General features: G+C 44.0%; 1 protein-coding gene across 1 annotated transcript in view; it reads left to right on the top strand.

The window, feature by feature from the left end:
- JAK3 (Janus kinase 3) overlaps positions 1-27,628 on the top strand; it is a 161,378-nt gene that overhangs the window by 104,268 nt on the left and 29,482 nt on the right. The window contains exons 13-18 of the mRNA XM_068234112.1: positions 3,145-3,229; positions 6,693-6,826; positions 8,324-8,456; positions 11,361-11,512; positions 23,070-23,220; positions 23,303-23,436. Of these exons, the coding sequence (XP_068090213.1) occupies positions 3,145-3,229; positions 6,693-6,826; positions 8,324-8,456; positions 11,361-11,512; positions 23,070-23,220; positions 23,303-23,436 (789 nt within the window). The remainder of the gene's footprint in view (positions 1-3,144; positions 3,230-6,692; positions 6,827-8,323; positions 8,457-11,360; positions 11,513-23,069; positions 23,221-23,302; positions 23,437-27,628) is intronic.

The raw sequence follows: 27,628 nt of genomic DNA, 5'->3' as shown, positions 1-27,628 counted from the left end.
GCGGATTGCTGAATTTTTTAGGCCGCTGCTAGCAGCGGCCGCTGTAATAATTTTTCTGGTGCGTGTACATGACTGCCTAATTTTTCTGGCTGCACTGCGGGCAGCTGCAACAACAAAAGAAAAGGCATGTACATGCGCCCATTCCCCTTCGTGATCATTACCTTGCCGTGGTGAAGGGGCTTGCGTATCACAATGAAGCAATGACCGGCGCCTAGATGAGTGTCTCGGGGGGCACACCCACGATAATAAGGTCGTTGCCTCATTGTGGTCAGACCAAATTTGATCAGCTGGACAGTCACTGTTCTGTCATTCAGCTACATCAGCCAGGCGACCATATGGACTGTAAAGCCACCAAAACCTGCACTCTCGCCATGGTGCGCACCAGTCCATCACGGCCGTCACTACACAAACAGCTGTTTGCGGTGCGTTACACGGTGAGTTTGGTGTGTCGGTGTGAAGCAGTACCTTAATTACACTACCTGATTGATGTATACACATGCAAGATGTTTGAAAGCACTTTAGGCCTGTCATTTAGCATTCAATGTGATTTCTGCCCTTAAAACGCTGCTTTGCGTCAAATCCAGATTTTTCCCCGGGACTTTTGGCATGTATCCCACTCCGCCATGCCCCCCTCCAGGTGTTAGACCCCTTGAAACATCTTTTCCATCACTTTTGTGGCCAGCATAATTATTTTTTTTTTTCAAAGTTCGCATCCCCATTGAAGTCTATTGCGGTTCGCGAACTTTAACGCGAACCGAACCTTCCGCGGAAGTTCGCGAACCAGGTTCGCGAACCTAAAATCGGAGGTTCGGCCCAACTCTACTCACCATGCCTCTCACTGAATACTTTGGGATGTCTTCTTTCCAAAATGGGGTCATTTGGGGGGTATTTGTACTATCCTGGAATTTTAGCCCCTCATGAAACCTGACAGGTGCGCAGAAAAGTCAGAGATGCTTGAAAATGGGAAAATTCACTTTTTGCACCATAGTTTGTAAACGCTATAACTTTTACCCAATCCAATAAATATACACTGAATGGGTTTTTTTTAATCAAAGACATGTAGCAGAATAACTTTCGCGCTCAAATGTATAGGAAATTTTACTTTATTTGAAAAAGTCAGCACAGAAAGTTAAAAAAGTCATTTTTTTGACAAAATTCATGTCTTTTTTGATGAATATAATAAAAAGTAAAACTCGCAGCAGCAATAAAATAGCACCAAAAGAAAGCTGTATTAGTGACAAGAAAAGGAGGTAAAATTCATTTAGGTGGTAGGTTGTATGACCGAGCAATAAACCGTGAAAGCTGCAGTGGTCCGAATGGAAAAAAAGGCTCTGGTCCTTAAGGGGTTTTATGACTGCAGTCCTTAAGTGGTTAATGCATACCGCAATCGTGTAAAAACAGCCGCAAAACGCTCATAAAACGCATATGCGGAAATAGAAATGCAAACGTACCAAAAACATGTGAAAAACGCAAAAAAAAATGTAAATGAGGAAAAACGCAAAAAAAACCCTGCTCTGCTATGTGTGCTCCTAGCCTCAAGAACAACTGTAGCAAGAGGAATATGGAGACTGCCATATTTATTTCCTTTTAAGCAATACCAGTTGCCTGGCTATCCTGCTGCTCCTCTGCCTCTAATACTTTTAGCCATAGACCCTGAACAAGCATGCAGCAGATCAGGTGTTTCTGATATTAATATCAGATCTGACAAGATTAGATGCATGCTTGTTTTTGGTGTGATTCAGACACTACTGAAGCCAAATAGATCAGCAGGACAGCCAGGCAACTGGTATTGTTTAACAGGAAATAAATATGGCAGCCTCCATATCACTCTTGCTACAGTTGTCCTTTAATATTTGTCAGCTGTTTTTGCCTATAAAAGCTTTGCTCATCAGCACCTGCTTCAGAATAGTTTTTGACTGGGCAAGTAAGCGTAATTTGTTTGTATGTGTCCCTTAATTTTTTCTGTTTGTTTTTTAAATTAGTTATTAAATAGTGTTCCTTATATGTACAATGTCAAGCAACCATAATGTTTTTTTTTTTATTATTATTATTAAATCCCTGTGGGTAATGTAACCTGTGCTGTGTAGTGTGACTTGTGGTGTGTGCTGTGTAATGTTTGTGTTATGATGAATGCATACTGTGAATTTTGATGGTATAATTAATTTGGGTTGGTTCTGAGGCTGCACCTCAGTTGCTGGCCTCTCTGCTCCTGCTCCATTCCAAACAAAGCAAAATAACAATGGCAAAATAGCAGAATACATACAAACACTTAAAGAGACTCTGAAGTCTCAGAAAATTCAGCTTTTTATTGCTAAAACCTGTTCAACATTATTGCCCTAACTGAAACGCTGCATCCCTGTGGCTGAAATCTAACTAAATCCCCCCAAACTCCCTGGGGCACACTGCGGGGAGCGCTTCCGTGAAAGGCAGAGCTTTCAGCTGCAGCTCTGCCTCTACACGCGTCTATCAGTGAGTATCTCCGCCTCTGCCCTCCCCTTCTTTCACGGAGAGGGGCGGTGGAGATACGTGCTGATAGACACGCATGGAGGCAGAGCTGCAGCTGAAAGCTCTGCCTCCCGGGGCAGCAAAATCCATGACCAAGAAAATCGTGGATTTAGAGAGGGTAGTTTGGGGGGATTTGTTAGAGTTCAGCAACGGGATGCAGTGTTTTAGTTAGGGCAATAATGTTGAACAGGTTTTTGTAATAAAAAGCTACATTTTTGCAGACTTCAGTGTTTCTTTAATAATTACATTAGAAACAGAAGGGAATTTAATTACACACTGAGCGCAATTGATTATGCACATAATTATTTACTGGTGTATTGAATTATGCGCACACTTTCCTAACGCCCTTTATGATGTCACTACCAAACGTAAGTATGGGCGTTATGAAATAGCATGAGTGTTGTGAAATAGCAGGATTGTTAAGAAATAGCATGAGTATTATGAAATAGCTCTGTTTAGTGAATCAACCCCGTGGACTTTAAGTACCCCTTTTACAGAAATACGTGTCATCCGATTTACTTATTACTATGTTCAGAAATTCTTTACGCTGCTTTAATATTGTGTAACGTAAGCCACCTCACAAAGCTCTCATTTTATCACCATACTAATCTATTTCCTTTTCTAATTTTCACACTGCAGTCTTTCTTAGAAGCAGCCAGTATAATGAACCAGCTATCTCACAAACACCAAGTCCTGCTGCATGGAGTCTGTGTGGGCAAACAGAGTAAGTGTTCAACTTCAAAGACTTTCACACTGCTCATTCAAATTTGCCATGGTTCTAATGTACATAAACCTGTTCACTGCTGGCTTTAACTTCTCTTCCTCTTCAGCAAGATCATCATACAGTACAGGGCAATACTTATTCCCGGTTTACAAACGGGACATAATAGTGAGAGAAAGAGGTTTTGTTTTTTATTAGTTACTAGAACAAATTAGACAGGTCATTTTTCTCTCATTTATAATAGAGAGTGACGTCTGTGATATTTACAATAGAGAAATAACAGTTGTTAATCTGACTGACGCCTGTGTACAGCTTCCTCTAGATCTGCACATGTCACTACTTAATCATAATAAGAACTTGAATTTAATTTCATGATAGATAAAAATTATGCTGCACTTCTGCTTTTGTCCAGACACAACGCAGTGCTGGGCCGAAATTACGCATGAGCGTAATTACGCATCATAATTCAATGTAAATTTACGCGTAAGCGCTACGTGTAACTTACGGTCTTATGCGTAATTATTTACGCGTAAGCAGTTAAGTGGTATTGTAAATACGCTGTCTACCGTAATTGCTAGGTATGCGTAATTTTTACGAAGACTTACGCGTAATTTTACGCGTAATTACTAACGTAAAAACTCCCCTTTTCTAAGAGTAGGCAATCAGTCAACATCCTAAGCAACCAATAGTATCTTCTCCCGCCCTTCAGTATAAGCGTACGTTTTGACGCATACGAATGATGTGTACGCAATAGCTGTCACATTGACGGCTATTGCGTACACATCGTCCGTATGCGTCAAAAAGTATGCATTAATGGGTATTACGGCACTACGCGTAACATCGTAGCGTAAGCGCCTACATTACGGTATCCTTACGCGTAACTGCGTAAGTTAACGCGTAATTACAGTGATGAACCGTAGATAATTTCCTACGCCGGAACCGTAATTGCGTAATGCGTAATAGCGTAAAATTACGCGTAATGATCCGTAAGCATAGATTTTTCCATTACGACCAGCACTGACACAACGTGAAGTACAGAGAAAGGGAACTGCGTTCACTGATGGAGCAGAGTGGTGGGTACATGCAGATAGGCACTCAGTATAACTAGTTAGAACTCTTTATTGAAGAAAAACATGCAGAGATAAAGCATGCACCACCATCAGGAATACAGGAAAACATAATACCATAGAGATAATCACTTTATTTTACAGACAGTGACATCTTGTGGTGGATTTACTATACTGCAGTTTAAAGTATTTCTGTTGATAAAGCCAACATTCACTTCACACATCATGTAGTAGTGGCTGAACAGAGTACTGGTTAAGGGCTCTGCCTTTGACATGGGAGACCAGGGTTTGAATCCTGGCTAGGGTCAGTACCTATTCAGTAAGGAGTTCAAGGCAAGACTCCCTAACACTGCAGGGTGGCCGCCTGAGCACGTCCCAGTGGCTGCAGCTCTGGAGCGCTTTGAGTCCGACAGGAGAAAAGCGCTATATAAATGTTCGGATTATTATTATTCAGATTATTATGTACACAAGAAAGGCTGGCACCAGAAAAGTAAGATAAGACCTGTTCACCATCAGGTCCGCTCCTTCCTTTGGACGATTTGATTGGCTATTGCAAGTTTGAAGTGTTTGGTTGATGTGATAGTCTGTAACTATATAAGCATACATTGCAGTTGACTTTACTGAGGCTGAGTGGCTTGAAAAAGAGCTTTCCAGCTCGAAACAGCGGGCTTTCATCACCATAGCCTATTTTTACATTGACTATTATGTCATTTTAATGACATTTTAATAAAGAGCTAATTTTTTTACTACTATTATTGTGGTGCCAGCCTTTCTCGTATATATGGCTTATGGATCTCATTGGTACTGAGACCTTTGGCTTGGGCACACAGAAGTTCCTCTTTTTGACTGAGCTCCTCCACCACCCATTTGATTACACTTCACACATCATGTTATGGGCAGAGTAGACATAAATGATTCAGCTTCTCCCCACAAAATCAATTTTGCAGTGAAATGTAACTTTTCAAATTCAGTATATTTTTGGGATTAATTATTTTCAGCATGTTTTTCCCATCGACACAGATCAAAAAATTATCAGTATGAAAAGTACAATTTATACATTTTCCTGGAAGTAATAATATCCCTCTCTGATCTTATTTACATTAGAGAGGGATGTATATTTTTGCCACACAGGATGGCAATTGGCAATCTATAAATGTGTGGCTGACATAAGATACAGCAGCCAGCACAAAGGCATAAAGGAGAATGTGCAAATCTGAGATCTCATCATTTAACTGCACCAATTATTATTATTATTATTATTATTAATTTATAAAGCACCAACATATACAGCACATGGATTTCATTTTTAAGCCAAAGCGTCAAATTAAAACAATGTCTGGACTGAGTGAGCAGCTTTGGAATCCTAATCACTTCATTGGTGGGTTCCATAGCACTTTAAAAGTCAAGCAACTGGTGTGATGAACCAGTGATATTTTATTATTGTTTCTAAAATGGGATCAATATAAGTCCCAAGAACAAGCAGTGCTCTTGACGTAAACACTTCCCAAAGTCAGGTTGAAGATTCCATTTGGTGTCATAGGGGCCAATCCTCGGAGATACTGTATAGTCACCCTAGAAAACAATCCAAACAGGTGCACATAGCGCCTGAGTCTGTAATGGGTCAGAACACCCACTGTGATCACATAATCTTAGAGGAGGTTCAACCCACACCAAAGAAAACAGAACCAATCCCAAGGATCACAGGTGGTCCGCTGCAGTCAGACACACCAGCACGTCTTCCAAATCAGATCCCCAGTAATCCTCCTAGTCTGTACAGTGTCCAGCGTGTCTCCAGCTGTACCCTATGCGTTTCGTCATGGATGACACATCAGGGACCTGTTATCTTACTTAGGCAGAATATATAGACTATCTTGTACATCTAACTCCCATTAGTGTTGGCATTTATGTTCAACCTTCCGTGGCTTGGTTCTGGATACACTGGAGGGGAGACAGAATTGCCTTCCTAGTGGGTTCTGACAGACAAATTTGTTCAAGTTCAGAAATTGTGATATCATATCACCCTGAGTTTTAGAAAGACACAAAATGATATATTTAGTAGGTATGGCTGTTTGAGACTGATCTCTGTTTAGGAAAGCTAAAATGGTCCAAACCAGGCTGATAATCAGGTTTCCTCAACAGGTCAGTCAGCCTTGAAGCAAAACTCTGATATTATATTTGTATTTAACCCTCCTCCATACAGATAACGTATGATAAACAGTAGGAAATAGGGTGCAAAGGGGTTCAATACTCCAGCTCCTTGACAAAGATATTTATTTTTTGGAGTGCCTATGCACATTTTCAAAACATACTGTATTGCAGTTGTATCAGACTGAGCATCATATTGTGATGAGTTTATAGTCGTTAATAGTATTACAATGCCTTTTTTTATTGTTTACTAGTTATCATGGTGCAGGAGTTTATACCACTGGGTGCATTAGATCTCTACCTAAGGAGACAGCGACAGATGGGTCCTGTTGCTGTCAGCTGGAAACTTAAAGTTGTCAAGCAGCTGGCATATGCTCTCTGCTATATGGTATGTCTGTCAAACTAATTAAATATATGAAACAGTTATTGTCTGATAAAGTTGCATTATTGCATAGTTTTAGTTTTTGTTCTTCAACACCTGATTTGATGTTTAATACCAACTTAGTGATTTGTTTATTCTACATTTGCTTTGGTAAACCACCTGCACTGTTGTTGTTTTCAGTTCAGAACTAATAAAAGTTTTTCAGGTCAACCTGCCAGTATGTGCTCAACAGCATTAGGAGCCAGTGCAAATATTCCAATACAACAGGGATGAGTGAAATGCCTGCTGTCCCTACCTACTATGACCAATATCCTATTCGCTCACTTTTCTCTTTAGTTTTCTCCATGAACATTTTCTCTCCTTATTAATAAAATAACTTTAAAGGTCCCAGCATGCAAGAAAATAGCCAAAACAAGTTTAATATTACTTCATCTAGTTTTTTATATCTTATCAATTGCTAAGGGCTGAAAAGTTATTTTTAGATAAGACTAAATATTATCTCCTAGGAAAAAACTCTGGTGAAAACGTAAATTGGATAAGGGCCTATCTAGGGAAACCATAGCTACGGGAATGGGCTTGGTGGAAACAGTGAGGAATAAAGACCCTGTTAAGCCTGGCTGACTCTGCAGCTGTGAAGAGATGTGAGAGGTGTGGGATGAGTGGGATGAGTGGGTGGTCCTTGCTGTCCTCAGGGGCGCTGCCGATGAAATACTACTACTCTACATATGCTGATTTTTATATTCAAATTTGCTGTAGAAAGGCAATATTGTTTCAAAATGTTTCTATATAACGGTTTGCTGAAAAAGTACACTGCTGATTGTAAATCAATAATTTAGGCTTTTAATAGGGAATCAATACCCTAAGGGCCCAATCACACTTGGCCGCTTTTTGCCCGCGATTTACACTTTTCTGATCTCTGGTGATCAGCACAGCGCTGCTGCCCAAGCACTGCACAAGTAAGCCTATGGGTAAACCTTATCGCCAATCACAAACGCTGCATGCAGTATTTTCCCGGAGTTTGCGTCATGATTGTCATTCACTAGAATGAGAATCGCAAAACGCAGTCCCTGAAAATTTGCAGAAAAAAAAAGTAATGCAAAATCGTTATTGCAATCACTGGCCAATTGCGATCATGATTTGTGATTACAAGTGTGAACAGGGCCTTACATCTTGCTACTATTTACAATCCAGTGTTCTCTAAAATCCCTCTTCCTGTTATGGACTTATTAGGCCACATGCAATTCGCTTTTTCACCTGAGCTTTCTCATAGGAGATCATTTTTCATCTTTGATTTAAAATAACTTTCCAGCACTTCTCAGCTAAAAAGGTACCTGAAAGTAAGTGAAAAGAATACTACCAAAATTATTTTGAGTATTTTCTTCCTTTCTAAGGCATGTTATTGACAAGTTTAAAAATATCACCTAGGAGAAAACTCAGGAGAAAAAGTTAATTGCATATGGGCCCTTGTGCTTTTGTTTTCCATGTCCATTGAATCTACTTCAGGAAGATAAGCAACTGGTCCATGGAAATATTTCAGCTAAGAAAATCCTTCTGAGCCGTGAAGGTGACCAGGATACTTCTCCTTTTATTAAACTCAGTGACCGTGGTGTGAGCGTTAAAGTCCTAGAGAAAGGAAGTAAGTAGCGTGCATTTAAATTACTTCAGCCATACAGCCAATATCCCTACTTTGTATATAATAAAAATGTTATATAACTGAGAAATAAGGAATGTTTCTCATGACTTTTAAGTTATTTTGGAATTACAGCTTGTAGCTACAAATTCAAACCGGTCGCATACTAGTGGTAGATCGGGGCCTGGAGTCAGTGGCGTAGCTAAGGAGTTTTGGGCTCCAATGCAAGTTTTACACTGGGCCCCCTCAAGCACTCTATACATAACAATTGATATGGCACACCAAAACCTGCCAATAGCAACTACAGTGTCAGAGATGCAAGAAGGGGATGGGGAACAGTTTGTTAATTCTCACTACTATTCAAAGAATCCATAGAAGTAAATATTTCCTGTAAAGGACCAATAGAGAGCTAATACTGCAGTAGAGGGAGGGTCCCTCTGGCCCAAAGGCCCCAGCACAGTGGCAACCTCTGCACCCCCTATTGCTATGCCACTGCCTTGAGTCTAGCTGCCCACGCTGCCCCCGTGACTGAAAACTAAAGGTTTCCTTGTAGCATATGAGAGATAGTGTATTTAAGTTCAGTCTGTGCTAGATTTGGCTGACTGGCTTTTCTCTGCAGACCCGATAAATAGCAGGTGCCGCTTGCTGAGTAAGCATTGCCTTTTCATGTATTTTAGTTACAAATTCGAGCAACAAAAATCTATATGTACCTTGAGAGGTCCCTAATCTGTTACAAAGCACTCAGTTGTAATGCAGCAGTCACATACTGTACCTATATTGACTTATTACCAGTCTGGTCACATAATCTCAATTATTTTGCCACCTCCAGAGCATAGAAAGCCGGATGGGCAAGCTGGATAGAACTGCACATCCCGCCTGTCCATCCAAGTAGTATAACCAATGTAGGTTTTAAAACTAGTGGCCGATGCCACTCAACACAATTACGCTTTTGGGCTCTTGCTAGTCGTGTAATTATGGGGTAGAAGCCACTGTGATTGTGGGGGGAAAGGGGCGCGAGGCCTCGGCTTCTTACTGTTTTCTTCCCCTCCTGTGCTGCCATGTTTGTGTCTGCTCATCCAGACCCACAGATCTCTGCAGTGACTTTGATGGCTGGGGCTTACCTCTTCCACCATCAGGTTTCTCGGGTGCTCTCGCTGCAGCCACTAGCTTTGTTCTGGTCTCTATCTTTCTCTAAAGGTGGCCATACACTGGTCAATTTGCCATCAGATTCGACCAACCGAGAGGGATCGTATGGCTGCCTTTACTGCAAACAGATTGTGAACCGATTTCAGCCTGAAACCGATCACAATCTGTGGTGGAGCTGCCGCTGCCTTCCCCCCCCTTCCCCCCGCATACATTACCTGCTCCGGCCGGCGCGTGTCCCCGCTGTCACCGATGTCTTCTTCTCCGCTGGGTTCTGCGTTCCGGTCTGGCTGCCTTCACTTCTTTCTGTCCGGGGAAGTTTAAACAGTAGAGGGGGCTCTACTGTTTAAACTTTCTGCCGGGACAGGAAGTGAAGCCAGCCGGACCGGAACGCGGAACCCAGCGGAGAAAAAGACATCGGTGACAGCGGGGACACGCGCCGGCTGGAGCAGGTAATGTATTGCATCGGTCGTCGGACATTCGAATGCTGCTATCGACGTACTCCCGACCCGCCGGCGATCAAGAAAAATCTTCCGCACGGACGGCTCGACGGGAATGATTGATTTCGGACGGAAATCAAGCGTTTGGGCAACGATTTCATAGCAGATTCGATCACAGTGATCGAATCTGCTGTATATCGGTGGGAAAATCGTTAGGTGTATGGGCCCATTTAGACTCCCGTACATTGTGAGAAGTCAAGTGGCACGCAGAGAAACTCAGAGACCAGAGGACACCTAGTGGCTGCAGAGGGAGTGCCAGACCTGACAGTGTTAGAGGTAAGCCCCAGCTGTCACTGCTGCTGTTCTAATCTGTGGGTCTAGATGAACAGACTCAGCCTAGGCGAACACAGAAGGGGAGTTCTGGTGGAGGATCAGGAAGGAAGATATACAGCTCTTCCTTACTCCTGGGAATGGCGGGGGGGGGGGGGGGGGATGGGGAGTCTGAATCTAGGAAAAGGGGCTTCTTAAAAGTTTAATAGCAAGGTCAATTAACACTTCTCACACTTTTGCATGCACATTCTCATACAGATTATTTGACACAACTCATGCAGGAAGCAACGCTATACCTACAGCGAGGTTTAAAGCTGGGGTCTCCATTACAAGAATAAAGTCTCTTGCATAGTCACGTACACCGCGTAGAGGTGAGACTCCCAGTGTTAGATTGTGTCAGTGACCTTTGTCAGCATACACAGCTTATGCTGGTGTGTGCATGGTACATATTTATGTATTTTGGTAGCTCCCTTGTGGGATTAGTTTGATGCACTATCTGTCCCAGGTGAGGACGTAAGGGTATGTGCTCCTAATGTCTAGATAGGCTTAATGCACTGAATGCTTGCATGTACTATGGGTGTTACAGGGCCAGAGTTAGGACACATACTAACATGGTAAACCTCTATGCAGTGTATGTGACTGAAAGAGACTTTATTCTTATAACAAAGACCCCAGCTTTCAACGTCACTGTAGGGATAGCATTGGTTCCTGCATGAGTTGTGTGAAAGAATTTGCATGAGAATTGGCATGCGAGTGTGCGGAGGGTTAATTTGACTTGCCACAACCCCTCCAGCACCTTCCTATTATATACTAAATATTTAAAAGTCCTAGCTTGAGGTGAGGAGCCTAGGTTCTGTATTTTGTTTGTTTTTTAAGTTTTAGAGACATAGCTCCATGAGACATAGTTACACCCTTGGCTTGTGCATAGTGTGCGTTGCTCTAAGTCCAGTCCTGCTAGTAATATTTATCTTGCAGCATTTACAATATTTATTTGCAGTGTTGCAAGAGAGGATTCCATGGCTGGCTCCAGAATGTGTTTCTGACCCGAGGAACTTGGCTCTTGAGTCTGACTGCTGGAGCTTTGGTGCCACTTTATGGGAAATCTTCAATGATGGTATTGTGCCCCTGAATGCAGAAGAACCAGACAAAGTAAGTGCACCATTTCAGCTACACGTCCTGCAAAGCATCTTACGGCTTTTCTTTTTGCACTACATTTTCTTTCTGTTTGTCTATTTTTCTTATAGCAGTTTTTATAATCATTTTACATATTGTAAGCTTGGTACCTCTACAATAAAGATGACTCAGTGATGAAGCTTGTGTTATTGTATATTTTCTTTTCCTGCTCATTGAATGTCATGCTTGCTACACTAAGCTTGTAAGAGTATTTACCAGTTCTGAGAGCTTTGTATTTTCAATGCATGAGCAAATTTACATTAATTTGCATTAATTAGCAATGCACAATGTTTTGAATAAGAATTTTTTTAACATCGGTTTGATGATTCTCATGAAGTGGCGTAACAATAGGGGCTGCAAGGGATGCCATCGCGGGGGACCCCTTGGGGGCCCGTCTGGGGCCGTTTTGAGGGGCAGAAGGGGTCACATCGCATGAGGGGAGAGCAATGACCACCCACATCAGCGGGGAGGGGGGCCCACTCCCCCCTCCCTCACCTTGGACTCTCCCCCCTCCAGCTTTGATCAGCAGCACTGCAGCAGCAGGCAGGAACACAGAATGTGGACATACCTCCATGCGTTCCATGTACCGGAGGTTCCTCTCTCTAAGCATCTGAATCTACTTACTGTTTATCAGGAAGTAGCATGAGGCGCTTACAGAGACCGGACCTCCGGCAGTGGGACGCATGGAGGTATGTCCGCATTCCATGTTCCTGCCCGCTGCTGCTGCCACCTATTAATCCTGGAGGGAAGAGTGCTGAGGGGAGAGCCTGAGGTGAGGGAGGAGGGGAGTGGTTCCCCCCCCCCCCCCCCCGCCAATTTGAGTGGCCATTGCTCTCCCCTCATGCACTGTGACCCTGTAGCACCCACGCCTGGCTATACTGGGGCACCCATGCCTGGCTATACTGGGGCACTCATGCCTGGCTATACTGTGGGCACCTATATCAGTCTATACTGTGGGCACCTATACCTGGCTACACTGAGGGCATCTATACCTAGCTATACTGAGGGCACTCATACCTGGCTATACTGGGGGCACCTATACCTAGCTATACTGTAGGCACCCATACCTGGCTATACTGGGGGCAGCTATAATGAGGGCACCTATACATGGCTATACTGGGGGCACCTATAGCTAGCTCTACTAGGAGCACATATACATGGCTATACTGGGGGCACCTATAGCTAGCTCTACTAGGAGCACATATACATGGCTATACTGGGGGCACCCATACCTGGCTATACTGGGGGCGGCTATAATGAGGGCACCTATACATGGCTATACTGGGGGCACCTATAGCTAGCTCTACTAGGAGCACATATACATGGCTATACTGGGGGCACCTATAGCTAGCTCTACTAGGAGCACATATACATGGCTATACTGGGGGCACCTATACCTAGCTCTACTAGGAGCACATATACATGGCTATACTGGGGGCACCTATACCTAGCTATTCTGAGGGCACCTATACTTGGCTGTACTGGGGGCTGTACTGGGGTCACCTACACCTGGTTATACTGGGGGCACCTATGGGGGCACCTATACCTGGGGGCACCTATACCTGGCTATCTGTATGGAGTCCACCAGAGCCCCAAATTACTGTTATGTGCCCTGCACAGCATAACATTGCTGCTATGGGGTGCCTGGTTTTGCTGCCTGCCATTGAGCGCCCTGCGCCGAAACCACCTGCTTCGAGGCACTCTACCTATAGAGGCACCCTACTTATAGGGTGTTGGGAGAGATATCTGGATACCTATAGGGAGGGGGAGAGGCATCTGGCTACCTACAGCGAGGAGGGAGAGGCGGGAGAAGCATCTGGATTCCTATGGGGGAGAGGGATTGGTAGAGGCATCTGGTTATCTACAGAGAGGAGGGAGAGGCATCTGGCTATCCATAAGGAGGGTAGAGAGGCATCTGGCATAAATGAGTTGTCAAATCTTGATGTTAAATCGCCAAATGTCTGATTATATGTGACGTTGCTCCCATATCTACCATTACACTTTTTGCTATCGAATTGCTCAACTGGTCTTTACTTATTTTAAAGTCAAATGTTTGTTCTAATATGGATGGGCCACTCTGTAGATTTTATATCCTCAGATACAATGTTTTGCATGAAATAAAACACAAACAGCAAATAAAGCGTATATAGTGTAGTATTTCTTTGGTAGCTGCTGTACCTCCACCTCACCGCAGTGTCGGCATGTACAGTAAAGCACTCCCCCAGTGAAGCACACTACTGATATACAATGCACTCACCAGATATGCAGGATGTCAACTCACAAACAGCAGTAATGGCATATGATAATCCTCCCACAGTAATGGATTCCTCAGGTCCCAGATACTCCTTCTTGCTGCAAACCTACACGGCAATAATCCTCAGATACATAAAGAAGAGGGTGTAACGATTGTGGAATTCTCTCTGTGATCAGCGCACAAGGCGTGCGCTGACACGGCGGAAATCCTCCACAAGCGTATAATTTGCGGGAACCCAGCAAAATGTGCAATGCACCTGTAGAGGGAAATTCCTGTCGGCAGGGGGAGCTGTGGAGTGCAGAGGAACAGCTCCTCTGCCCTGCCACACACGCCAGACAGGAATTGCATGAAGGGAAGAAACGCAGGGCAAGATAGCCCTGAAAGAGAGAGATCAAAGCGACAGAGGGTATGTGTGTTCACCAAACTAGTCGCCACCCTGCGACGATGAACACACAACCAGGAAGATAAAGTGAGAAGGCAATCGCCGGAGATGGCGGTTGCTAACAGCGACACAAGACCAAATAAGCACAGATGAGGAATGTATGTATGTCCACCAATCTAGCCGCCAACCTGTGACGGCGGACACACAACAAAGGAAACTGAGTGAGAACGCAATCACCTGAGAAGCGATTGCGAATGAGATTGAGCAAAGGGACAGATTGTATGTGTGTGCACCAAACTAGTCGCCAACCCACGACGGTGCATACACAACAGCAGATATGAAGTAGGAACGCAATCGCGAGAGAGGCGATTGCCAGAGGTGACACAAGGCTACAGCAAGGCGGAGCACGAGAGTAGCAAAGGCACATCAAATATACAATGAGAAGATAAGGAAAATAACAAACGCTATCTAAACGCGAACACCGCACTCATTCGCAACAGTGCACGCGTTTATGCGCGGTCTCCACGTATCAAGCACAACAGAGACAAGCACGCGTAACTAACCACCGACAGACAAACATGAAACAGAGGACGCGAGCGCTTGCTTAACGGTTACCTCACCGAGGCTCCAGCAAGTGTTCGTAGCAGACAAGACAGATACACAAAAACAGGAATAAGAGAGAGATAGGATCCACAGCACTAGCGCAAGAGGCTAGTGCGATCCAGGAAGACAGATTAGATGAGATAGCTGGTAGCAACCGCTGCTCCAGCTATACTCCAAGAACAAAGATCAGAACGACTTCCTGTCGACCACAGCTGGGACAGAACAATCGCAACAGACAAACAAAACAGATATGCAAACCTAACTGCACTAGGGAATCTGCCTAGTGCAGTCCCAGGAATTACTTTAAGCTAATCTTCAAACAATGAGCAAGGCTGATACTCCAGAAGTGTTACACAGGAACTAACCCTTATGACCAGCAAAGGACTCTGGGAAACATAGCTCTTTATACTGCCAGTCATCAAAGGAGGCAGGTAGGGGATTTGCATAAAGAGTGTATGCAAATTCCTCAGCAGCCGAACAGACCAGAAACTTGTAATGGAAAGACAGGTCTCTCTTGCAGAGACCTGCAGCCCACAGACTAGAGGAATGGTCAAACAGCTGTCTGCCAGTGCATCCAGCTGGGCGGATCATTACAGAGGGACAACAAACAGATCATAGCGTAGTACTGTATGTCCAGATGCAACCGCCTAAGTGTATTTCACTCCTCATGTGACCTCCACCTAATAGCAAACATATGCTCTCACCAGATCAAATGCTGCTTAGATACAAACAGCTTCAGCGCTTTTGACACTCAGTGTCCACAGTGGCTTTTCCTGACTTCACAGTGATGCATGAGCCAATCCCCTTTAAAAACTAAGAACACGCTACCATAGCGCAATAAAGTTTTTAATATGGTAATAAAAAAAAAGAATTCCACTCAAATTTCCATGAATATTAAAAGCATAGTCCAGCGTCCTGGATTCCTCGTGCATGCAATCTCCATCTGCCTCCCCGAAGCTCTGCCCAAGGCGTTTCGTCACTAGGACTCATCAGGGGCCCCTGATGAGTCCTAGTGACAAAATGCCTTGGGCGGAGCTTCAGGGGCCCCTGATGAGTCCTAGTGACGAAACGCGTTGGGCGGAGCTTCAGAGAGGCAGACGGAGATTGCCTGCACGAGGAATCCAGGACGCTGGACTTTGTTTTTAATATTCATGGATATGTGAGTGGAATTCTTATTTTTATTACCATATTAAAAACGTTATTGCGCTATGGTAGCGTGTTCTTAGTTTTTAAAGGGGATTGACTCATGCATCGCTGTGAAGTCAGGAAAAGCCACTGTGGACACCGAGTGTCAAAAGCGCTGAAGCTGTTTGTATCTAAGCAGCATTTGATCTGGTGAGAGCATATGTTTGCTATTAGGTGGAGGTCACATGAGGAGTGAAATACACTTAGGCGGTTGCATCTGGACATACAGTACTACGCTATGATCTGTTTGTTGTCCCTCTTTTTTATGTATCTGAGGATTATTGCCGTGTAGGTTTGCAGCAAGAAGGAGTATCTGGGACCAGATACTGGGACCACAGGAATTACTGTGGGAGGATTATCATATGCCATTACTGCTGTTTGTGAGTTAACAGCCTGCATATCTGGTGAGCGCATTGTATATCAGTAGTGTGCTTCACTTGGGGTGTGCTTCACTGTACATCAGTGTTGACCAACTGTCAACTTTTTTACTGACTGTCAGTAAATTTACTAACAAATCTGGGCTGTCAGTAAAGTCCATGAAAAAATTGTGGTGTCAGTAAAAAACCCTCTCTCTTTCCCAGAAGATCACAGCATTTACTGCTTATTAGTTCACGTATCACTCTGGAATGTAAGGTACATTCACACGGCGGATTTTTCCAAACGACCAGTCATTTGGATGTCAAATCGGGCGTGTGTACAGTCTGTCGTTCAGTAGATAACGCTGGTTTTGACGGATCCGTCTGGACGTCCAAATGGCGGGTCGTTTGGAAAAATCTGCCATGTGTATGAGCCTGTACACTGCTGTATCTAAAGGTGGCCATACATCTGTAGACTTGGCAGCCGATCAACCATTAGATAAGACAATTTTATTGATATTATAAAAATCGGAAATTGGTTGCATGTATCGATCGCATGAATCAATCGGACATGCTGGAAAATCTCAGGTTGGCATGCTCGATCAGGCGTGCAGTGGCGAGGGCTGCGATAATCGAGAAAAAATGTGACGGAAACCCCCAGTTGCATCCCCAAATGTAAATGTATCAATGTACCCCCCCCCCCAGATGCCGTGCATTAATACTTCACCTGTCCGGTGTCCGCCACTGCACTCTTCTTCCTCATTCCAGCTCCACGTGGTTGCCACTGTATTGCACGTAGGGTGCATGTGTGATATCTTTCATTTAATTTCAATAATATTAGATGTCAGTAAAAAAAAGTGTTCTGTCAGTAAATGTTTTGTGCTTTGTCAGTAAAAATTTATTTCCGAGGTTGGCAACACTGCTGTACATGCTGACACTGCGGTGAAGTGGAGGTACAGCAGCTACCAAAGAAATACTACACTATATACGCATTATTTGCTGTTTGTGTTTTATTTCATGCAAAACATCGTATCTGAGGATATAAAAACTACAGAGTGGACCATCCATATTGGTGTATGTGTGGACATTTCCAGAATACCGTTTAAGAGCGCAGACATCTATTTGAACTTATTTTTTGAGGTGATGTTTTGGTGTTTTGCGAACCGGTATTATAAACTGGAAAGTTGAAACTAGGACTTTAGCAGAATAAGCAAAAGAGCGCAACACCTCCCCCCTTTTTTATACAAATGTTTGTTTTGTACCATCAGCAGAGAATAAAGAAAGCTGGGTCCCCACCTGGTTTTTGCAATCTAAGCTTCATTTATTAGTAGTACTATAGCCACAGAAAGCATGTTTCAGCACTCAGCCCTTTGTCAACTGCTAACACTCTCACATCATTATAAAACCTTTTGCATAAACACACCCAGGGCCGGATTTGTACTTACCAGTGCCCTAGGCCTGCAGTCACCAAGCGCCCCCCCCCCCCCCCCCCTGCCACCACCACCAACAAAAAACATTCTGGCCAACTATCTGACTAGCGATCACTGGTTTGAATGGGCTCATTTAATTTGTGCTGCTGTGCCCCTCATTGAACAAAGAATCAGTGGATGCTCTGTCCTCTCACAATGGAAATTTGCGCTCCAGCCCGAATGTGCACAGCAGATAGTGTTCTGGGCATGCATACTTGAGAAATTACGGTGATGTATGATCGGTACTTGTCAAGAATGCATAACACTATACTGGCCTCGGTTGCTGTGCACATCTGGGCAGGAGCAGGAAATTACAGGGAGCGCAAGTGGCCAGAGCATGCGCTGCTTCTTTATCCTCTGTGCGACTGGCTGCAGTCGGAGCCACCAACAGGTGACAGGGAGCGTGAGTGGCCAGAGCATGCGCTGCTTCTTTGTCCTCTGTGCGACTGACTGCAGTCGGAGCCACAAACAGGTGGCAGGGCAGAGCAATGGAGAGAAGCCCATCCAAAACAGAGAACAGGTACGTAGCAAACATCCTGTCAAGACCCACTTTGGATGTTCTGTTGCAATTACAGTGGACCTGAACTCAGAACTTCCTCTCTGCTCTAAAAGATACGCAACAACATAACCTTTACATAAAAACATTTTTGTTACAGCTGATACAAATCCTGCAATAAATAGACAGTGTGTCTAATTCCTACTTTCATAGAAGCAAATATATTAACATCTTGTGCTTTAAAATAAGCTTATATGCTGTGGCAGTCAGGTGACACAGGGAAGATATCAAATTTGTGATTAGACACAGATGTGGAAGAATTCGAAAGGCTCTCTAAATACATACAGGGTGCATTTCTCTGTTTTCCTTCTGTCCTGTGCAAGAGTTCACCTCCACTTTAACCACTTTCCCCTCCACTACAGTATATCTACGTCAGCTGTGGCACCCTCCAAGCCACAGCGACGTAGATATACTGACCTGCTTGCAGCGCTGTTGTGCAGGGACAGGTGCGCTTCAGAGCGCACCCCCCGGCACTGTCAGCTGCCTTACTAATTGGCTAAAGGGAACATGTTCTCTTGTAGCCAATTAGTGACCCCCCCGCGGATGAATGATCACCGCTGTAGCAAACAGCGTGATCATTCATCTTTCCCCCTCTGTGGCCAGATCGTAAAAAAAACACCCCTGCAAGATGAATATCTTACCTGAACTGGTTCCTGCGATCATCCTGCAGCTCCAGCCTCCATTCTCCGCGGTGCACTCAGCCCTGTGACGCTGAATATCCGGGTCCCGGCTTGATGACGTCATCAAGCCGGGACCCGGATATTCAGCGTCACAGGGCTGAGTGAAGAGCGGAGAATGGAGGCTGGAGCTGCAGGATGATCGCAGGAACCAGGTAAGGTGAGATATTCATCTTGCAGGGGCATTTTTTTTACGATCTGGGGGGGGCATCGTGATAAGGGGGGGGGCACATCAGGCTGCCCATAACAGAGGGTGGGGGTTTAAAATCTGAAGGGGGGGGGTTGAAATTATTATTGGGGCCCATCAGGGTAATGGGGTGGGGGATTTTATAATGGGGGGCACATCTGATGGTCCTGAGGGACATAACTTAATGCTGGGGGGCACATATGCAATAATGGGGTGGGGGCGCTAATCCTGGGGACACATCTGGCTATAATGGGGAACACTGATCCTGGGGACACATCTGGCTATAATGAGGGGTGCTTATTTGTGATACGCAGCTGTATAAATATATGTGGGGGGGTCGCAAATGCAGGGGCATATCTGGCTATACTGGGGGGCTGATATTGGGGCACATCTGGCTATACTGGGGGGGTCTGATACTGGGCACACATCTGGCTATCTATCCTTGGGGGACTTAATACTGATGGCATGTCTTTTACCTACTGTAGCACTTTGTATTTTTTACTAGAATTGAAGAAAACCTGAGAAATAATGCAATTTTAACGTTTTCCCCTCTTTTTTCCCGCTAAAATGCGCAGAAAAAAAAAATTCTCGGGACAAAATACCCGCCAATGAAAGTCTAGTTTGTCCTGAAAAAAACGATACCTAGATCATTTAGGTGTCGTGAGTAGGGATAAAGTTATGGCTGATTAAAAAGGGACACCGCTAAAGCGTCAAAACTGCTCTGGTCAATAAGGGGGAAACAAGGTCTGGATGCGAAGTGGTTAAAGCATCTGAATGACATTTATTTATATTTGCTGAAAAAATCAACGTATCTCTTTTGAATGCTGAATGTACATATGGTGGTGTGCTCTAACATATTGACAGTATACAAGAACAAAGTCTGAAGAAGGCTTATTAGCAGAAAGATTACTCTTTTTCTTTGCAGCCAATAAATGGTATCATCCTGATTCAAAACTCTCTGCTTTTGCTGATGGCTAAGATGGTAGAATGCTCTAATGCTACAGGAAAGCAGAAGGATGCCAAACCATACACACTAGCATAAAGGTAGTAACAGCTCAGGTGACAGTGACAGTTTAGCAATGAAAGGGAAGCATACAGCATTTTTATTCCAGGCTGCAGCAGTTCTCATAGATGGTCGGAGCTGACTGACAGAAAATGAGTCAGGAAAGAGTTAACTTAAGCAGAGACGAGATCACTGGCTAGGAAGAAAAAAAAGCAATAAATTACGGCTAGATAAGAAAGTGTAATTTACAACTGCTGGGGTCAGTGTCACAGCTGTAAAAAAGAAGGCAAAGAAACTAGCAGAAATGTTTGTGAATACCTGCATTAGAACTCAGCGGAACTTAGTTTTATCTGCTTTGTAATGTAAATCCCTGGTATTTCTCACATCCACTTGTACTGTATGTCGATCATAATTGGATCATCAGGTGACAGTTATGATTGATCCTGATTGTTATAACACATCAGGAAGTGAGAAGTGCAGGAATTCAGCTATTAGTGCAGAGCAGGGCGCTAGCTGGCTGCGCTGCGGGAACAGAGGAGATGATTTACTTTGACATATGACCTCTTCTCTCTCCAAGTCATGCCGCCCTTCTGATCTTATCTGATTTTATCACCCTAGGCCACGGCCTTTGTGGCCTTTGCAGAAATCCGGGCCTGAACACACCCACTAAGCGACGGCCACCTTAAAGGGAGAGTAACATTTTAAATAGCCATTAACCAATCATAGAAAACATTTTAAATGAACCCCTTCCCGACCGCCTAATGCCAATAGGAGTTGGGAAGGTGGCAGCCCCAGAAACGCCTAACGCTGAAAGGCATCAAGTCCTGGGGTGGTGTTTTACAGGGGATCGCACGCGCCGATGCGCATGCATCCCCACTTGAGTGACGGAGCTCCGCTTCATCATCAGTCTACCAGCGGCGACCGTCGCTAGCGGACTGTTAGAAGGTGAAACCGCCATCTATTTACTTGTGCAGCGGTGCGATCTATTGCGATTTACTGCAGGGCTGTACTGGGGACAGTATCAGTATCATTTTCAGTATCCTCAAATATCCTTAACTGGGTTTTAAAGCAGCAAAAGTTATTACTTCTTCCCCTTGTTATATGGATGGCAAAGGGTTTAAATGTTTCAGATAGGTCTTTCAGAACCATAGCAACTAGTAGCCCATCAATGACGGTCTCTCCTGCATTTCTAAGTGGCGTAATAGCTGTTTCTGAGCATATGATCTCATCTTTTTAGAAAAAGAAAAAGGAGGCTACAAATAGGAAGCAACACATGGAAGAGCAGAACTGCTGCCCAAGGGTGATGTACATGAAAGAAAGGGGCCATTGTACATGGATGTTATACATGGAAGACTGGGCTACACATGGAATGGGAGGGAGGCTACTGCACATGGGAGGGGAGCCACAAGAAAGCTGGCATAGGGACAGCAAAAGTCTAAATCCAGCCTTGTCCTGAACTACTGTATACTAAAATGCACCTTCAATAAAATCTCACAGAGTCAAGACATATAGTTTTTGTGACTGTATAAAGTGTTGCTTGTCCTTAGGCAGGATAGTTTACTGGCTATAGACACCACCTTTCGAGACCAATGTTTGAATCCTGGCTGTAGCCAATTACCTTGGGCAAGACTCCCTAGTGCTGCTGCTAACATTATTATTATTATCCAGTGCTCACACAATTTTACCATTGAACAAAACCTCTAACTGCAGTAGGTGCATTTTGCCTGTAGATGGCAGGACATGGTAATGTTTTAATGAGTACTGCAGTTCTTAAAAGGGCACTATGGTGAAAAATGTTAAAATTTAAAATATGTGCAAACATAGACAAATAAGAAGCATCTTTCTTTCAGAGTAAAATGAGCCATAAATTACTTTTCTCCTATGATGCTGTCACTTACAGTAGGTAGTAGGAATCTGACAGAAGCAACAGGTTTTGGCCTAGTCCATCTCTTCATAGGGGATTCTCAGCAAGACTTTTATTCTTTATAAAGATATTCCCTAAAAAGGATTTAAACAACGATGCTGGCCAGCTTCCCTGCTCACTACAGAGTTTTTGGCAGTTGGACAAAGCAACTGCCATTCACTAAGTGCTTTTGAAATTAAATAAATCCCTGAGAATCCCCTATGAAGAGATGGACTCAATCCAAAACCTGTTGCTTCTGTTAGATTTCTAGTCACTTAACTGTCATTGAACTACCTCAGCCTGACCACAGATACTGGAAAATCGCCTGCACTCCCACGAATGTGCGCAGTGGCGTAGCAAAGGAGCTGTGGGCCCCGATGCAAGTTTTACATTGGGGCCCCTAAGCACTCTAAACATAACAATTGATACGGCGCACCAAAACCTGCCAATGGCAACTACAGTGTCAGAGGTGCAAGAAGGGGGTGGGGAACAGTTTGTTAATAATTACCAATATTCAAAGTATCTATAGAAGTGATTATTATGAGCACAGGACCAATATAGAGCTAATTCTGTAGTTGAGGGAGGGCCCTTCGGGGCCCCTCTGGCCCAAGGGCCCCGATGCGGTTGCTACCGCTGCATCCCCTATTGCTACGCCCCTGAATGTGCGCACAAGCACGGCAGCCACTACACACCACTACACAAAGTCTGCCGCCGAGAGGACTAACATTTATGTCCTGAAAATTTTATGTTCGGGCCATCACTAATCTGGACTCAGTTTGCATACAAGCCAGATTTATTAACATTGCATTGATGATCTCAAGCCACAAACAGCAAAGATACAACTTATCTGTAATTTATCAAAAAGTTTTTGTAATGCAACATAATCTTCTATATTCATGACACATGAATGATATTGAATTGCTTCACCAACCTCAAGTGTCTTATTATATCTAAACAGAAATTAAAGTTTTACAAGGAACAGATGCAGCTTCCAGCTCCTCATTGGATAGAGTTGGCAAACCTGGAACAACAGTGCATGTCTTACAATCCCGCCTTGAGACCATCTTTCCGTTCTGTCATCCGAGAGCTAAATAACCTCATTGCATCTGGTAAGATGAATGAAGCCATATGTGATTGCAAACTTCATGTCATAAAAGAAATACTTACTTTTTACATTTTTTCTCTTCACAGATTATGAGCTGCTAGTGGATTCCAAAGGCCAGCAAACAAAAGAGGGTGTCAGAGTTTGTGACAGTGTCTGGGAGTACCAAGACCCCAGTGTTTATGAAGAAAGACATCTTAAATATATATCAGTCCTTGGCAAGGTCACAGCACAGAAATTCACCTTATTTGTTGTAATTTCTCAGTAGAGATGGCACGACCGGTTCGCCGGTGAACGGTTCCAGGCGAACTTCCGGTGGTTCGCGTTCGCCATGTAAGGCGAACTTTCCCGGAAGTTCAGTTCGCCCCCATAATGCACCATTTATTTATTTATTTATTGTACTTATAAAGCGACAACATATTACGCAGCGCTGGACATTAGTTTAGGTTACAGAAAATATTTAGGGGTGACATACAGCAAAATGACAATACATGAATACAAGAAAGACCAGAGCATGCAGCACAGTATGAGTATAAGGTAATGCTTAGTCAGTCACTGGATGGGAGCATGGAGATTAGGCAAGTTAAGTTACATCACAGTCAGCAGGCACATTGTAGCCAATCAGGCTAAACCCCCTCGTGGAGCCCCTCCCCCCCTTATAAAAAGCAGGCTCTGCCGGACATCATTACACTCGCTCGTGTGCCTGCATTAATTAGAGAAGGAACAGCTGCATCAGACTCTCTCATAGGGAAAGATTAGTTAAGCTGTTGTAGGCTTGTTAGCTTGCACTTTGCTGATTCTTATTGCTAAAATAGCACCCCACAACAGCTCTTTTGAGAGCTAATCTTGTTCTTGTGATTTTTATTTTTTTTCTGTGTGTCCCACTGACACTTGTGTTGCATAGACAGCCTTGCTAATTCATACTGTGTGTGTGCCACTGCCAGGCCCAGCACATTCAGTGACTACCTGTGTGTGGGACAGGTGCACATTGTAATACCCAATACTGCATATACCTACTTGTTGTGTTCAGTGCACCCACCTCATCACTGCACCCACCTCATCACTGCATATACCTATCTGTTGTGTTCAGTGCACCCACCTCATCACTGCATATACCTACCTGTTGTGTTCAGTGAACCCACCTCGTCACTGCATATACCTACCTGTTGTGTTCAGTGCACCCACCTCATCGCTGCATATACCTACCTGTTGTGTTCAGTGAACCCACCTCGTCACTGCATATACCTACCTGTTGTGTTCAGTGCACCCACCTCATCACTGCATATACCTACCTGTTGTGTTCAGTGAACCCACCGCATCACTGCATATACCTACCTGTTGTGTTCAGTGAACCCACCTCATCACTGCATATACCTACCTGTTGTGTCCAGTGGCACGCTTTGCGGTGATATGTGATAGCCCGACTCGCTGGAATTTGACCCTGGTCATGTTCTCTTGCCTGCCAGAACAGGAGAAAGCAGTCACCCAGTACCTGTACAATTATAGTAGAAGGACACAATCTGGGGAGATGGGGATGTTGTGGCCCAATAACTGGACACTGATGCGAAATGCATGCAGGTTAATGCGGCCGTTTGAGGAGGTGACCAACCTGGTGAGTCGCAGTGAAGGCACCATCAGACTTGCCCTCCATAACAGATTCTTGTTAAAGGATTTAAAGTTGATTCCTTTCACATGTACAGCAGGGTCTCGAAAGTCCTCCTGTATTGTTATTTTTGGTCAATACCTCGGGATGTGCATGCCATGCCTGCTGCCTTCCTTGGATGTGTGGTGGTAGGCGGTTCTTAGGCTCCAACTCCGGACCGGAATCGAACCAGGATTCCCCGGCCATTACCCGTGATCACCATGGTACTGAGAAAGTACCATAGAAAGTTTCACACAGTTGAATGAATGGCAGACTTGCCCTCCATAATAACACATTCTTGGCAAATGCTTTCGATTTGGTTCATCTTGCCCTGGGTCAAGGGTCCATCTGACCACAGATGCCTGGTCTGCAAAGCACGGTCAGGGCAGGTACATTAATTATACAGCATGGGTGGGTCTCAGGCTCCCACTCTGGACCGGAATAGAACCCTGATTCCCATTACCAGCGGTCACTCACAATGGCAGACTTGCCCTCCATAACAGATTCTCGCCTCCTTGAGGAGGTGACCAACCTGGTGAGTCGCAGTGAAGGCACCATCAGACTTGCCCTCCATAACAGATTCTCATTAAAGGATTTAAAGTTGATTCATTTCACATATACAGCAGGACCTCGGAAGTCCTCCTGTATTGTTATTTTTGGTCACTACCTCGGGACATGCATGCCATGCCTGCTGCCTTCCTTGGATGTGCGGGGGTGGTAGCCGTTTCTTAGGCTCCCACTCCGGACCGGAATCGAACCAGGATTTACCGGCCATTACCCGTGGTCACTCGCAATGGCAGACTTGCCCTCCATAAGATTCTCTTTGCAGGTACTGAACAGCAAGCAGAACAAGTATTTAAAAAAATAGATGTAAGCTTTAACAATGGTAGATAAAGAATCATTGAAAGTTGATAAGGCAGTCAGACATTACCTGAAATCACTGAGTGAGGAAGAGCAATCTCGCCATGGTGCGCACCAGTCCAGCATGGCCGTCACTACGCAAACAGCTGTTTGCGGTGCGTTACACAGTGAGTTTGGTGGGTCAGTGTGAAGCAGTACTCTAATTACACTCCCTGATTGATGTATACACATGCAAGATGTTTTAAAGCACTTTAGGCCTGCAATTTAGCATTCAATGTGATTTATGCCCTTAAAATGCTGCTTTGCGTCAAATCCAGATTTTTCCCCGGGACTTTTGGCGTGTATCCCACTCCGCCATGCACCCCTCCAGGTGTTAGACCCCTTGAAACATCTTTTCCATCACTTTTGTGGCCAGCATAAATGTTTCTAGTTTTCAAAGTTCGCCTCCCCATTGAAGTCTATTGCGGTTCTCGAAAGTTTGCGCGAACCGAACCTTTCGCGGAAGTTCGCGAATTAGGTTCGCAAACTGAAAATCGGAGGTTCGAGCCATCTCTATTTCTCAGTACTGAATGAGGCCCGGGAGTCATTGGCACAAAAAAACTATTAGAGAATCGTAACGGAAAGGATCCGAACAGATGCTAACAGATCCATTATTAACCTATGGATCGGTTCACATTGGTCCGTTCCGCACAATTGCCTGGATGGACCGCAAGTTTAGATCTGCAGTAATTTTTCCGGCATCAACTGTTGTGTTGCATTGACCATGCGCTAACGAACGGGAGAGTGAACGGATCCATAAGTTAATATTGGATCTGTTAGCATCCGTTCGGATCCGTTGCACGGATCAGTTTTTACACGGAGCAGTTTTCCATCCGTGCCAGTGTGAACCGAGCCTGATACACTTTGTAGGCTAATATCCCAGATTCACACAAAAATACTATCAAGTTAACACCTTGTGGATTACTGAGTTACACTTAAAGGGCAACTGAAGCAAGAAGGATATGGAGGCTGACATATTTATTTCATATTTATTTATTTATTTCATTTTTAACAATGCACATTGCCTGGCTGTCTTGCTGATCCTCTGCCTCTTTAACTCTTTCTGCTTTAAAGAGACACTGAAGCGAAAAAAAATGATGATATTATGATTTGTATGTGTAGTACAGCTAAGAAATAAAACATTAAAATCAGATACATCAGTCTAATTGTTTCCAGTACAGGAAGATTTCAGAAACTCCAGTTGTTATCTCTATACAAAAAAGCCATTAAGCTCTACGACTTTCAAAGTCGTGGAGAGGGCTGTTTTCTGACTTTTATTATCTCAACTGTTAGTTAATTTTTTACTTTTCCTCTGCCAGAGGAGAGGTCATTAGTTCACAGACTGCTCTGAAAGAATCATTTTGAATGCTGAGTGTTGTGTAATCTGCACATATCAGAGAATGATGCAATGTTAGAAAAAACACTATATACCTGAAAATAAAAATATGAGAATATTTTCTTTGCTGCTAATCTTCTAGTAATTATTCATAGTACACAACCAATTCATTATATCATATATTTTTTTTTCACTTCAGTGTCTCTTTAACTCTCAGGAAGCTCATGAGGAGTGAGAGAGTCTCTGACCATTGTAGTATGGTCTGTGCTTGTGGGACAAGGCCAGAAACCTGGGAGGTAGAACTGCTGAATATTTAAAAACAGGAAACACTTGCTCTTGCATTCGGCACAGTGCTGACTGAATGATGGCAGAGGCTAAAAAGCTGTGTGACCCAGGCATGTTATCATATTGTATTGCATTCTGAACAGCTTTTGTTTGCACTATTATATACCCAGGGATATAGTAAAAACTCAGGACACCAAAACATTGCAAAAAATACGTTTTCTTTTAATATTCCAAAAAAGTGCAGAAATTTGT

The sequence above is a fragment of the Hyperolius riggenbachi genome, chromosome 1 (assembly GCF_040937935.1).
Source record: "Hyperolius riggenbachi isolate aHypRig1 chromosome 1, aHypRig1.pri, whole genome shotgun sequence".
Taxonomy (NCBI): domain Eukaryota; kingdom Metazoa; phylum Chordata; class Amphibia; order Anura; family Hyperoliidae; genus Hyperolius; species Hyperolius riggenbachi.
Note: the sequence above shows the minus strand (reverse complement) of the source record. Positions and strands in the feature narration are given on the sequence as shown.